The following is a 13,844-nucleotide window of genomic DNA, read 5'->3' as shown; positions in this document are numbered from 1 at the left end:
ATGAGCTAATGGTTTAAAGTTTGACTCACTATGTTTAGTCGCACTCTAAGACTTCCTTTCTTTCTCTACAACATCCTTGTGGAATTTATAGCACCAGGTGATGAAAAGCACATTATATATATTTACCATCAACCTCTACAGGTGAACAACTCCCGCAAGCCACTTTCCAAATTGCTATATTTTCATCAGAAAGAGACCTGTTAAACACAACACAGCAAGAAGTGTGCTTGTTGTGGGTAAATGCAGAAAGAAGACAAAGGGATTGTGGGAATCAGTGGAAATACACGTCACCTCCTCCGTTCAAGGAGTATTTGTAGTGTAGTGCCTGTGCGTGAGTCTGTGGGTGTCTGCGGTGTTTACACAAGTGTCAATGCCCCCTGCTGACACTAGCTACAACAAGCTTCCAACTAACACCTGAATTACTCTGCTGTGAAAGTGTATGTTTGGCGTAAAAATGGACAAAGCAAAGAAATTCGGAGAGGAAAAGATCAAGCATCAAGACGAGCGAAGGAAATATAACTTTTTGCATCAACGTTTTCATTTGAAAGTAATTTTAACAGCCACAGTGGCTTGTGTGTGTGTGTGTGTGTGCGTGTGTGTGTCTGTGCGTGTGTGTGCGTGTGTCTGTGTGATTGAGGTTAGCTATGGGTATAGAGCGAAGTAAGGAGGATACAGCAAACCCAGTCACACACTGAGCTTTGTAGATATGTGGCACTCTCATATCTATTTATTGATCAGAGCTGATGTGCATCAATCAGTCTTATCTGGGCTCCACACTCTCCTGCTAACCTCCAGAGGCAGGCCAACCCACACTTTGCCATACTGAGAGCCTTAAGCCACTCACATTATCACCAGACACCTTGAGCAAATGTTCTCTTTGTATGTGTGTTTGACTGTGAAAAAAGGATCTGGAGTTTTAAAGGTGCATTAGAGGACAGATGGAAAGCAAGATAAAGTGATCACTTGAACTAAAAACCTTTGATTCACTTTGTTTTAATACACGCATTATTGTCTATTCTGTAGAACATAGTATTCGCAAAGTGCTGTGGCAGAATCAAATCTCTTCCCTTTTGCAAAACAGATGACCCAGAATGCTTGCATTCACAACAAATTAAACACCAATGCTAATGCACCTTTCTTTTAAACCAAAGGTGGACATGATCAAGGAAGAATTGCAACACACCAGGCTGAACAAAATGAATGAAACAGTCAATTTAGCTCTCCCCGATTTGTGATCCAGCGTATGCTGATGCCTTGGTAGATGCAAGCTTAAAATAGAACAAATTCATTTCGACCATCGCCAATGAAGTGATGATGAGTCATCCATCATCTTCTAAGTGGTGGAAAACAGAATCTGTAAGTAGGATGCTGCACATATCGAATCAGACTTCTGTACTTACCTCGGCATATGTTGCCGTTGTCAGGCTCAAAGCCAGCCTTGCATGTGCAACTGCCAATCGGAACCATCCATTCTCCATCTCCATTGCAGTACAGCTTAATAGGGACATCCACTTCCTCTGAGTTGGGAATGCAGATTCCTCTGGCTATAACCAGGGAGGTGCTCTCAGCCCCTGTCATAGTTTCTGGAAAAATTGCAAAGTTCTGGACCACACTTGGGCACTTCTTATAAAAGACCCTGACTGACAGCAGAGACATGCAGGCACCGTAGTCCTGAAATGCCAGGTAGAAGCCGTTTTTAGACAACGGCCCGAAGCTCCGTACTTCTGTGTTGACCTTCATCAGGCGTCCACCAAAGTCTACCTGTGAAAAGCTTTCGTCTGCAGCAATGGTGTCCACCTTTAGGTAAGGGGCCTCCATCCAGAAAGCGGTGCCTTTTGTGGCAATAACAGCATCCGTTTCATAGTAGTAGAGGTTAAATGTCTCCTTGCATGAGCCAGGAACATTGGGGATGGAGCTGCAGTCGCGCACCGTGAATCGAATCTCTACATAGATTCTCTGAGCTCCACGTCGATCAATGAAGGTTGTGAGGAGCCAGTTATTTTGACTGGGCTCGAAGACGTTACACACCTGGTAGGTCCTGATGGTGTTGAGGTTTTCGTCATAGCCACTCACCTCTTCCCACTACAAGTAGAGAAAGACGGAGACAGTTAATCATACTGTGAGAAATAAGCCGCACTTATTTTAACATAAGAATATGAATATTATATTAGCAACAGATAAGTTTGTTCCCATAACATTGATTTCCCTAAATTACTAAATATCATTCCACTTTCTACATTAAAAGAAATCAGCTCATTGAGCAACAGGGCATATTTATCCTTTCAACATACAAAAAATATCTTTCTTTTTCTGAATGATGAAACATCCCATAAGTGCCGCAACAGCGAAAAAACACCTTGCCATCTTGTTCTGTAAATGCATTCATCCACTATAGTATGTGCACTGCCACAGAGTAAAAGCATGTGCCCACTAATTGCTTTGGTTGTGCTGCAATTTGCCGCCGATGCTGAGCATGGCAGGGCACTAAGTTGACGCGATGTGAATTATGGTGTGTAACAAATTCAAAATTATGCACTATTGAATTACAATTAAACAGATGGGGGCTACTACATGGCAGCCAATGGCCAGTCTGATGGAAAGGCATTTGCACTTGGACAGACGCAAAATTCATGGCAAGTCATTTCTTGCAGGTGTGACCCAGAAAGCATGTTGGATGAGCATGAGAAGTCCTTTGGGTTTTCAATGCAGCACACCAAATCCCAATGAAAATGTACTCCTCACATTTTGACACAGTTACTGAGAATCAGGAAGATAAATATTTTAAATCAATAAAAGCATAGTTTAAGGTGGAATTGTCCTGTTGGACAAATGTTTGGCAAGACAGAGCAGCAGTCTACTAAATTAATATCTAAATATATGTCTATTTTCAGATTAAATATGTTATACTTTGACATAGAGCAGCATAGTAGAAAGAAAAAACACAAAAGCTAAGTAAAATTTGACACTCATATTAATCCCTGTTGATATAAAATGACATTTTGTGGAGGAGAGATAGAAATTAGAAGTTTTGAAATATTTCCTTAGTTCACGTCCGTTGTAGTTAACATTTATTTTACTCCTATTTGAAGCATCAGCTTGGCTCACAGATTCAGCTCCCTGAATTTTCCACTCCACCAATGATCCAAACAGCTGTAGGCGAGGAGGAGTTAATGAGGTCTAGGGTGGAGAGTGAGAGGTCCTTCAGTCAGTTCATGTTTCTTGTGTGGATATATATCTCCTGGTCCTTCCTCCTTCTCCTGGCCTTTACAAGCCCAGCTGCTAAATCATGACTAATGGAGAGAAAACATCAACTCTCCCAACAAACTGATCCGATGACGGAAGGAATGCAGAAATCTTGTTAGACGAGTCCATAAAATGACATGGGTCAAGATATACTGGGCACAAGTGAGCCATCAAATATGGGGTTTGAAAGTATACAGTAGCCAAGGGGTATGAATAGAATATATGGCAATAAGTGGGGGAAAGGTCTCAGGTCAGTTGGGGCCAAGGAGAAGGGGAGCGTTCAGACACATGGACAACAGTGATGCTACTGACATGACAAACAGGTTTAGAGAAATATGAGGTGCAAATTTAAAAAAAAATTTCAGTGCTGCTCCCCCTGAGCTCATTCTGCTATAGTCTTCTCCCCTTCTCCTATCTTTCCCTCATGTTCTCAGCTCTCGTCTCGGCTCTGTAATGACCATTCATCAGCATTACAGGAACCTGTCCCTTTCAGCACTGGCTGTTCATTAATACAGCCAGCCCTAGGCTCTTCTGCACCCGTCTGTTCTAGTCTAGGAGGGGGTCCTCACTGCCCATCGTCAAGCCAAATGACCACCATCGTTCATGCCAGAGAGAGGCCTGAGGCTCGCCGATAATGCCTGTCTCATATCTGTCCAGAAATTCATTGGTTCATAAAATAATGAACTATATTTCTTATTATTTCCCCTTGGTTGAGATTCTGTGTCATCATTGTGACAGAGACAAACAAAACTATTAAAGGGGAGCGAGCTACAAAAAAATATTTTTTGGCCATTTCATATTCATCTGTTGCTTACATCTCTGTTTTTCTGTCAGTGTATGTGTGTGTGTGTGTGTGTGTGTGTGTGTGTGTGTGTGTGTGTGTGTGTGTGTGTGTGTGTGTGTGTGTGTGTGTGTGTGTGTGTGTACGTGCATGCGTGCGTGCATGCTTGCGTCTGAGCATGCGTGTGTGTAGAGAATGTGTTGTTTATAATTTGCTGGTTTGCCAACCACTTATTGATTTGCTGGCTGTTGTTTTGCTTCTGAAGACCTGAGGGCTACACATCAAATTCCTATTTCCATAGGCCCAAAACATTTGATTACCTTTACCATCGGTATCCTTCTTTTGGCATCTTTAGCATTTGTTATCTCATAGTAACTATTAAATGCATGTAACGCATGTGTCTAAATCAACAGCTCATACCTTACTTTTACATCAATGTACTGATTGGTATCCTAGTTCTACTTTTTACTTTTTTGCTGTCCTTTAAGAGCATTTAAAAATCCAATATACCTCCTGCAGTACTTCATGACATCTCTCTGACCTTGCCGGAGAGAGAAGAGAAGGCATCATCACTTGTCACCTTATGGATAATGGAATTCCCAGGTCTTTCCATCCATTTCCTCTTCAAGAATTGTTCTGTAAAATAACACCCTGTGCTGTGGATATTTAGTTGCTGCATTATGGACCTAAGCACAAATATATCTTTGGGTCCAGTATCATTCAAATCAGCGAATGGTGAGGGTGGAGACTGGAGTGCCATTATATAAATGTTCCAGAGTGCATTCGTCTTTTGAACCACCATACCACATCCCAGCTATATACTGGCTAAAAATTCTGGTTCAAAGAGATTGTGTCTTTGTGGCACATACAAACCTCAATGTTTTAGAGGATATGGGTCTGTTAGAAACAAACAAAAATGGACTTTTAAGACTTACCAGCATCACTTTGAAGAGTATTTTATGTCTCTATAAAGTCAGTTAGCTAAAATTGGCTGGCAGTATTCATCTACTGCCTGTTTGAACAGCCCACTTTCTTAGCCTCTGATATTCTGTTTTTCCCAAAAACCACATCACAGTTGGCATTGACTCATTTAGGGTTATCAAAACAGTTAAATTTGAAATTCCTCGTTGCCTTGTTACAAATTACCAATGTTTTTGAGAGACAAGATTAAATCAACACTACCTATTCATCATTCCAGATATAACTTAGTGTAGGAATGTAGCTCATATCAATCTAATGTTTTTCCATTAATTATTAATCAAACAATTTTACAACTATTATAAACATTATTATTTATTACTTGATTGCTGTAACTTACAGAAAAATTCGGTCACTGCAGATCATAGCAGCTTTTTCCTGACAGTGAAGAATACTTAGTATACTTAGGCACTGAACTGAATTTATTTCATCACTGCATTAATATGTACCTCATATAATCATGACCAGACAAAACGTTTCTTTCAATCTGAGGAAAGTAAAATAAAAATGCAGTTTTAGTTTGTCCTTATTAGGACATTTCTTCAATTCTGCACGACCATTAAACTAAACAGGAAATATAAAACAGTCTTACAACTGGATGACACTGGATGACGTTTGGTATAATGCCACATAGCTATAAAAGTGGTGGTGTAAACATTACAAGGGAGTGATGGTGAAACATTAAGAAAATTGGATTACGGTAACTCCAGAGAAAGCAATATATAACATCTTTTGAAATTAAATTAGTTGAGGTTGGGCCTTCTCCAGGGTGGGCACATTGAGTTTTGCTGCTGGTATGGTTTTTTGTTAGCTTCTTAAACAGGTATTGCTGGTGATTCTCCATAAACCAAGTTCATGTTGACTGCCATCTGCTGTAACCTTTGTATTCCAATGTCCCAAAGATTTTCTGACTCTCATATCTTTAGACTCTACTGTTTATCAGTGATCACCTCAACACTATGTGTCAAGCGTGGAACACCACCTGCCAGACAGACAGTTCTTGGCTCAATGTTAGATGCATACATTTGGAAATCACTATATATCTATTTCTCATTACCAATTTCAGAGCCTCTTTACACAACATTCATTTTTATGAGCAACATCACCCATCGGCTACACTCTAATAGCTTTGTGTTTGCCAGTAATATAAGATACTCTCTGCCCCTGCCCCTGATTGTCAAGTGTGCCCATTGTGTTAGTCATTATGGCCGCTCTGTTTCATAAGCAGGAGATGGACGAGCTATAGATTCACAAAGCGACTAATGTTTGCATTAATGACTAGTCACAGCTAGCTGAGCCGCAACAGGAAGTGTAGTGGAATGAAAGAGACAGAGTGATGGATAAAAGAGAAATATAGGAGTAGAAAGAAATCAAAGAGAGGGACCGACTGTAATATATTCAGGCTGATGTTCCTTTTTCCACAGCCTCAGTTCACTGCCATCAAGCCATCGATACTTTGCCCTCATAAAGGCCATTCATCACATTGATCTGCTGCCATTACTTTCAAAGGCTAAAATAACACAGAGCTGCTCAGATGGCCACAGTCTTCCTCTAGAGCAGTACAGCATCCAACAGAGAGCTGGGTATAAAAGAGCCCCAATCACAAGCTAAGGGTAATCCATCAGAATATGGATGCAACACCTGCAGACAATAATGGGAGGAGTGTGCTCAACTACTGATTAATTCAAAAGAAAACCAGGACAGGAGCAACTGCAAGCATGCAACAAGATTCCAGCCATGCCATGCCATAGATAAGAACTTATGTAACAATAATATGAAAGGTCATATAGTCCCTTTCCTGCAATGGAACTTTTTAATTGGAAATCCCGGACCTTTTCAAGAATTGTATTAGAAAGTTAGCTTAAGGAATCTAGATTTTAATGTAGCCTCTAGGCTATATCTGCAGCTCAGGAAAAGATCATCTCCATGTAGTTCTAGCTAATGACCATGACTACATCTTGTTAAATTTCATCAAGCTGGCCAATGCAAGTTTGGAACACCTTGTTTACAGCTGTTAAACAACACTCAGGAATTAAAATTTAAATTCTTTTGGTGTTAGTAAATACACCTTTTTGAAGAATGTAATGGAATAATACATTTGTGGAAAACAGATGGGTATGTGAATAGTGATTGAGTGACCCACAGAAGCAGAGCAATTAGAATAACTTTTTTTTATTTTATTTTATCAATAATGAGAAGAACAAAACCTGAATGAATCTTTACTATTTTGTCGACTGGCTTTTTGTAGTTTTGAGAGGATTTCAGTGTTTTTCTCTCTCTCTGCAGGTCTGCTTTCCAATAATCAATATGGTCATATTGTGTTCCTACAGACTAGCCTAAAATCAGCACTGTTTGTTTTTCCCATGCTGAGAGGTTGAAAAAGTCCACAAGAAAAGTCTGTCTTGTTAAATTCCCAATGGCTTCTGGGACTGGACCGTGTATTTCAACAGTAATCACTGTAATGCCAATGCGTTTAGATTTGTATCCGTAAATTTTGGAGCAACTTCTACCAAAAGCTGTCTGTTCATCGATCACTGGAGGACTAAAACAGGTAGGTAGAGGAAAGCAGAAGATTGGTTTTCAAACTAGTAGCTTCAGATTGATATTTCAATAATGATCCTATTTGTTATTCATGACAACACAACAAATGTACCAGAGCAAGGAGAGTATACCTAGTATCTTTTTTAATTTTAACTGTTCATGAATAAATCAGCATTTAAACACCTAGGTTTTAATAAAAAGGAAGAAGAAAAGACCAGAGATAGGGAACGGAGCAGATGTAGGCAAAAGTCATAATGGACAGGATTTCGGAAGGACAGTGGCTCATAGGTGGACATGAAAAATTACGAGAGCGAACTCTTTATGTCCCTGCTTTAAGATACTCTTTTCACTTCACAAAGCTCAATGCTGATGGTAAATGACAAGCATAAGTTTTTTCTTTCCAAAGGCTGTTTCGAATTCCTCTGACTTAATGAGAATATTTGCATTTCAACATTTGGGTTAGTTCTTTGCAGTCAAGAATGGATATAGTGCAACAGTTGGTATACACTGAACAAACTGCAGTCACATTTATTCATATCCCTTCACAAGCATTGGGACACATGGTCATAGAGTCTTGTAAATTCACATATTCCAAGAGCTTTGTGACACCCCACCCCACCTCTCTCTCTCTCTCTCTCTCTCTCTCTCTCTCTCTCTCTCTCTCTCTCTCTCTCTCTCTCTCTCTCTCTCTCTCTCTCTCTCTCTCTCTCTCTCTCTCTCTCTCTCTCTCTCTCTCTCTCTCTCTCTCTCTCTCTCTCTCTCTCTCTCTCTCTCTCTCTCTCTCACACACACACACACACACACACACACACACACACACACACACACACACACACACAGCCTCTAAAATATGCAGTGGCATGATTGCCATTATCATTTCTGATCAGCTGTGTTATTGAATAAGGGCTCCTGTCAGGCCAGTTGCATAGGAATGATTATTTTGCGGGGATCTGTGGCCTAGTTCTGCCCGGCTGACTGTGATGGATGGGGAGGAAATGGTGATGTCTGAAACACTCCCAAGCACCGCCACATCCCATTCGCTCAATAATTATAGTCACTCAGTTTCACACGGCCTAAATAAAACTGTGGCTGCAAGAAACTGAGGATCTGCTCCCTGACCATAACCAAGGCCCTGATCAATATGATTGTTGAAATTGTACGCTACGTAACTAAGTTCAAGTTGATGGTGGGTTAAAACCAAAACAAAATGATCTATTTAATTCAAGTTTGCATGGCTTTATTTTCTCCTGAAAAAAGGCATGGTTATGCAACACCTCAGCCAAATGTATTTCATGTAAAGGACGATGGACAACTAAACAGTTTAAATATCTTGGCCTCCTTTGTGTACAGGTCAGTAAATGTAATATGTCTATGTGCTGTGTGGTCACCCTTGTCTGCATCACAACCAGCAGCCCTTTGTCGCAATCAAGCCAGTACAAGTTTGTTTTTTCTCTCTCAACTGCTATAAACTACATAAAATGCAAATACTGAAATATACTATATTTCTTGTGATGAACATCAACAAAATTGCTAACACGAGAAGCCAGTTTTACAAACTGGATCTCACAGAACCAGAGTCATCTAGCATAACATGCACCCCATACATGGAACCTGTATTTTGTCAGCAGGAACTCTGGCTCGGTTCCACCTTGTAGTCGTTTTTTGTGTGTCCTCCCCTTTTTCTCTCTCCCTTTTCTATTTGTCCTGTCCAAATAAAGGCTAAAAAAAAATGCCAGTAGTGTCCAATTTTTAGTTTGGCTGGGTCAAAAAAGAGATAAAGCCAATTAGTAGATATATGTGAGGAATCAGTGCAAAAATATTATTTAATTCACTTTCTTACAAAATTAATTATCAGGGTAAAATGGAAAGCAAAAAACTAAAATTACTGTATGAACTAAGTCACTGTTACTTGGTTGAATCTGATTCATGAAGATCTTTAATGCATGATGCACCTCTGGCAACACCTATTCAAGTATTTCAAGAAAGACCAAGAAGCTGGCAGCCTTCTGCAACTGTTCAGTCACCAATAGAACCATTATCCTGAATCATTCATTCCTTCATTCAAATGATATAAAACCTCAGGCTGTTCTTTGCATCCATCATGGAGGATTATGAAGAGGAAGATTCAACATGTGAACATATTAAAATTGGGCATTCGTGATGAACCGCAAGGGATCAAGATCATTGGATGAACAATATCCCTTCCTGTCTATATTCCTGTGTGTCCTTCTACAGCAAGTGGGTAGACACACAATCACTTCCACTGACACAAATCAGACTACCTTATTCTATCACTTTGTTTCTTTATTTATTCTTTACAGAAAATCTGGCCTTAGTTCCCCTAAACATCTAAGATAATTCATACATTTGAAAAATGAAGGGAATATACAATGACAAAGAAATCAATAATTGAAGTAACATCAAAATTTATTTAAAAAATAAAAACAGGAAAATTGTGTAAAAAAAACAAACAAAAAAACAATAAAGAAATAGTCAGGGATGTGATATAAATTCCAGCAAGCCAGCATTACTTTTTTGCTGGGATGTGAAGTAAAAATCATGACTCTTGAAGTATGTTAATATAAGTATTTTTACGAGTGGTTGCAGAAAACAATTTCGATTTGGGATCCAGCTTGGATCATTTTGCCTTATTCTCGAATGAGAAATCACAAAAACAAATTTTATATTATATTAACTGAGTTCAAAAAACATTGTTTTTTTTCCTGAAGAATTCTGTCACAAGTGACAGGAGAAATAGATATGGCATGGTTTTATCCCGTGTGTTCATCCCCACATAGTCTTGATATGCAGCTTACAGATAGCATACAAACATCCTGGAGCCCATAGTGAGGGGCAGAACACCATCAAGGTCACCTGATAAATGTCATAAATACAAACAAGCGTGTTCAGATGCAACTGCCTGCACAAGCTTTAAAGTGTATTTGTACTGACCTGTTACATATGGTGAAACATGAGCAATTGAAGTAGTGATACAAATCAATCTTCTCTGACTGACTCAATGCAGATGCTGCTGGCTTGGCTGTGTCTTTTTGAAAATGATGTTTGGAATTTAATGAAACTCAACCAAAAAAGAATAAATGTTGGGAAAATATAGGAGAGGCATGGGAGTGGATTCAGTTACGCAGACACAACAAACAAACAGTCAAACACTGACTCCAGAACACAAAGAAACACAAAGCCTTTCATTCATAGCGAAATTAATGATTCGATGCTCTTCTATTCTGGTCTTCATGCTGAGCAGAGGCATCTGTGTCTGGGTTCTAAGAGAATTCATCTGTGTAACTACAAGCATAAATTGCCCTCAATACCCATAGAAGTAAAATGCAATGGGTCTCACATGTGTGTATGTATTACACAGATTGTCATTTGTATACCTGTATGTCATTTATGAATGGTTTATCAGGTGTTTTATGCGTGACTGTGTAAGTATATGCTTGTGTTTGGGAAGACTGTCATATATGTGTGCAGTTTCCAATCATGTTTGAATGAGCGTGTGTTTGCATGCATGCATGTAATGAAGGCACTCTTCTCAGCTGGCTGGTGAAGCACAACTCAGCGTGAGTCACTCTAGTTTTTCTCTTCTTGTTCTATTTCAGCATGCACTCCCCTGGTTCAGAGTTCAGCTCCATCCTTCCTTCATCCCTCTACATGTTTCTCACACCTTCAGACTATTTTTTTTTCTTTCCACTGCAATCCATCAATCTTCTCCTACATCCTCATTTACCTTTTCTTTATTTTCATTTCTCTTTACTCTTTGCTCCCCTGCTCCCTCATGCCCACTGAGCCACGGCCAGTCTGTCTGTTCAAGTATGAATAATTGAGGCGTATTGAATGTGGTCAGCAGATGGTGAGATGGCAGCTACGGATCTATCTGCGCTCTTAAGGAATCGCTGAGTGTACGCTGACACCTGTCCGGTTAAGGCTCGCTGAAGCTTTGTTAAAGCACAGGATGCAGCAGGGGCCATACCCAAAATGGGCTGGCTTCTAACTTCCCCTCTGCATATTTCCATTAGGCAAGCACTGATATGCAACAGCACATTTAGGCTATTCAAAATTTGCCCGAGACCACATAGTCCACACAATGCTCAAAATTCCTAGCCAGTGCAAATACAAGCATTTTGGGAGGGGGATTCTTCCTGTTGCCATTGATTCTTGTATTCCTGCTACTACAACAAAACAGAGGGACCTTTACAGAGTCTCTTCTTCATTGTTCTGCCTCAGTCCTACTCCCGGTGCTCTTTGCTGTCTCCCAGCATTTATCCTCCACATCCCTCTCTGTGCTCATTTGGCCAACTCTTTATCCCCAGGCTCCCAAAGCCCCTTAGAACCACACCAGCCTGCCCTCTTTCTCCACGCTTGACAGCAGCCGAAGCTTTTTTCAGCATAGCCAGTGCTGCCCTGCTGGCACCACCTCACTAACACCCCACCCCCAAAGGCTTTCACCTCACAGCCTGTACTCTGTCTATGACCTCCCAGAGTCACATGAATTAACCTCAGCTCTCCTCCACATGCACCCACTCAGCAACATGCTGCAGTTTTAGAGAGCTGCTGTTTTCGTCTTTTGCCCCATTGATCTCTTACCCTCTATTAATCCAGTTTTTTACCAAATTGCCCTTCCCCTTATTTCTTCCTGACCCTACAAACCCTTTCCAGTTCCTTCACCATTACTGTCATACTTCCCTCCCACACTTCACACCCCATTTTCCAGACACGCTCTATGCGAAAGCATTTCTGTTGCTTTCTCTTGGATAAAATTTTTTGACGATTTAGAAATGAGAAGATGGAGTCTCCTGTTTATTTTCTTTAATGGTTTAGAATTATTGGATGTGTGTATACAGATTTGTACACCTTTATATTCATGTATTCCCTTGTGGTAGTATACAAACACAGGCTAATTAACTCAATTTGCCTTATGGTATCTCTAAATAGGAGATACAATAAAAGGAGCCTCCTGCACCTTTTTGCTTTTCGAAGACACCCGGAGCTAACATCACCTTATGCTTCTGCCGTTCTTTGTTTCCTATATTTGACTTGCCTTCTGTTACCTCATAAAATTCTATCCTTTAATGACAGTAAACCTCAACAAGTCACCTTCCTTATCTTGTCTTCTCAGCATTGTACACATGGAGAACTTCAAGCACACCTTTTCAATTCATCTTGAGCTTGATGCAGCACCTGGTAAAGTCACGAAATTCCTTTATTCTTTATGGACATGATAAAATTTGGACATGATAAAATTTGAGATCTCATCTGAGATCTTTGATTTCAGATATACAACATGTATTCAGTGTTAACTTCCTAGTAATCATAATCCTCTTCTAACTAACTCAGTCAGTGACCTGGTTGAATTTATCTTGTTTGGGGCTCACATATTAAGATTAAGAGCTTTATTTATCATTATGCAAATGGAACAACAAAATTCCAAGGTTAGATAGAGAGTTGGTCCTGAGCTGCTGCACTACAGACCAACATAACCTGCTATTCCTTAGAAGCATGTCTTTCCTGATGATGGGGGGGAAACTAGAGTACCTGGAGAAAACCCATAGAGACAAGGAGAGAACATGTAAACTCTACAAAGAAAGGTCATGTTGGAAATGCTGCGGTTCATGACAGCATGAAGGTCGTGAACCCATGACCTTCTTGCTGTGAGGCAACAGTTCTAACCACTATGCCACCATGCCGTCTCACGTGATAAATTAATTACCTCAATCTTATTTTTGTTTTGAGTGTGAATAGTTAGAAAGATTTTTTAGATCAACCCTAAAAACCAGCACACAATAAAGACGACTATGTACTGTATGAAATCTCATATTTTTACGCAATTGTAGGCTCCTGGAACTGGGGACTTTCTCGCAGGAATGGGTTTACCAACAATGTGGGGACCAAATACTTGACATTACAATACACAGTAAATCGGTGGGGGGTTCTCTTCGGGTTCTCCAGCTTCCTCCCATCTCCAAAAACATGTACTTCAGGTTAATTGGCCGGTCCCATATTGCCCGTAGGAGTAAGTGTGTGTGTGCGTGGTTGCCCGTCTTTGTGTGTGGCTCCGTGGCGCACTAGCGTCGTGCCCGTAGTGTCCCCTGTGTCGCGCCCTATGCCAGCCGGGATAGGCTCCAGCTCCACGTGACCCGCTGCGGCGGACAAAGCGGAAAAAATATAGATGGATGGATGGTCCCTAACCCCTGGGCCGTGTACCGGTACCGATTCGTGGGGCATTTGGTACCGGGCCACACAGAAAAAATAAAAAATTACATTACTTCTGTTTTATTTATTTCGG

General features: G+C 40.4%; 1 protein-coding gene across 2 annotated transcripts in view; it reads right to left on the bottom strand.

The window, feature by feature from the left end:
• The window catches only part of LOC137611953 (ephrin type-B receptor 1-B), a 168,561-nt gene that overhangs the window by 97,677 nt on the left and 57,040 nt on the right, over positions 1-13,844 (bottom strand). For both annotated transcript variants that reach the window (XM_068340180.1, XM_068340181.1), the window contains exon 3: positions 1,401-2,082. In XM_068340180.1, coding sequence (XP_068196281.1) covers positions 1,401-2,082 — 682 coding nt within the window. The remainder of the gene's footprint in view (positions 1-1,400; positions 2,083-13,844) is intronic.

The sequence above is a fragment of the Antennarius striatus genome, chromosome 18 (assembly GCF_040054535.1).
Source record: "Antennarius striatus isolate MH-2024 chromosome 18, ASM4005453v1, whole genome shotgun sequence".
Taxonomy (NCBI): domain Eukaryota; kingdom Metazoa; phylum Chordata; class Actinopteri; order Lophiiformes; family Antennariidae; genus Antennarius; species Antennarius striatus.
This window is presented reverse-complemented; position numbering and strand designations above follow the sequence as displayed.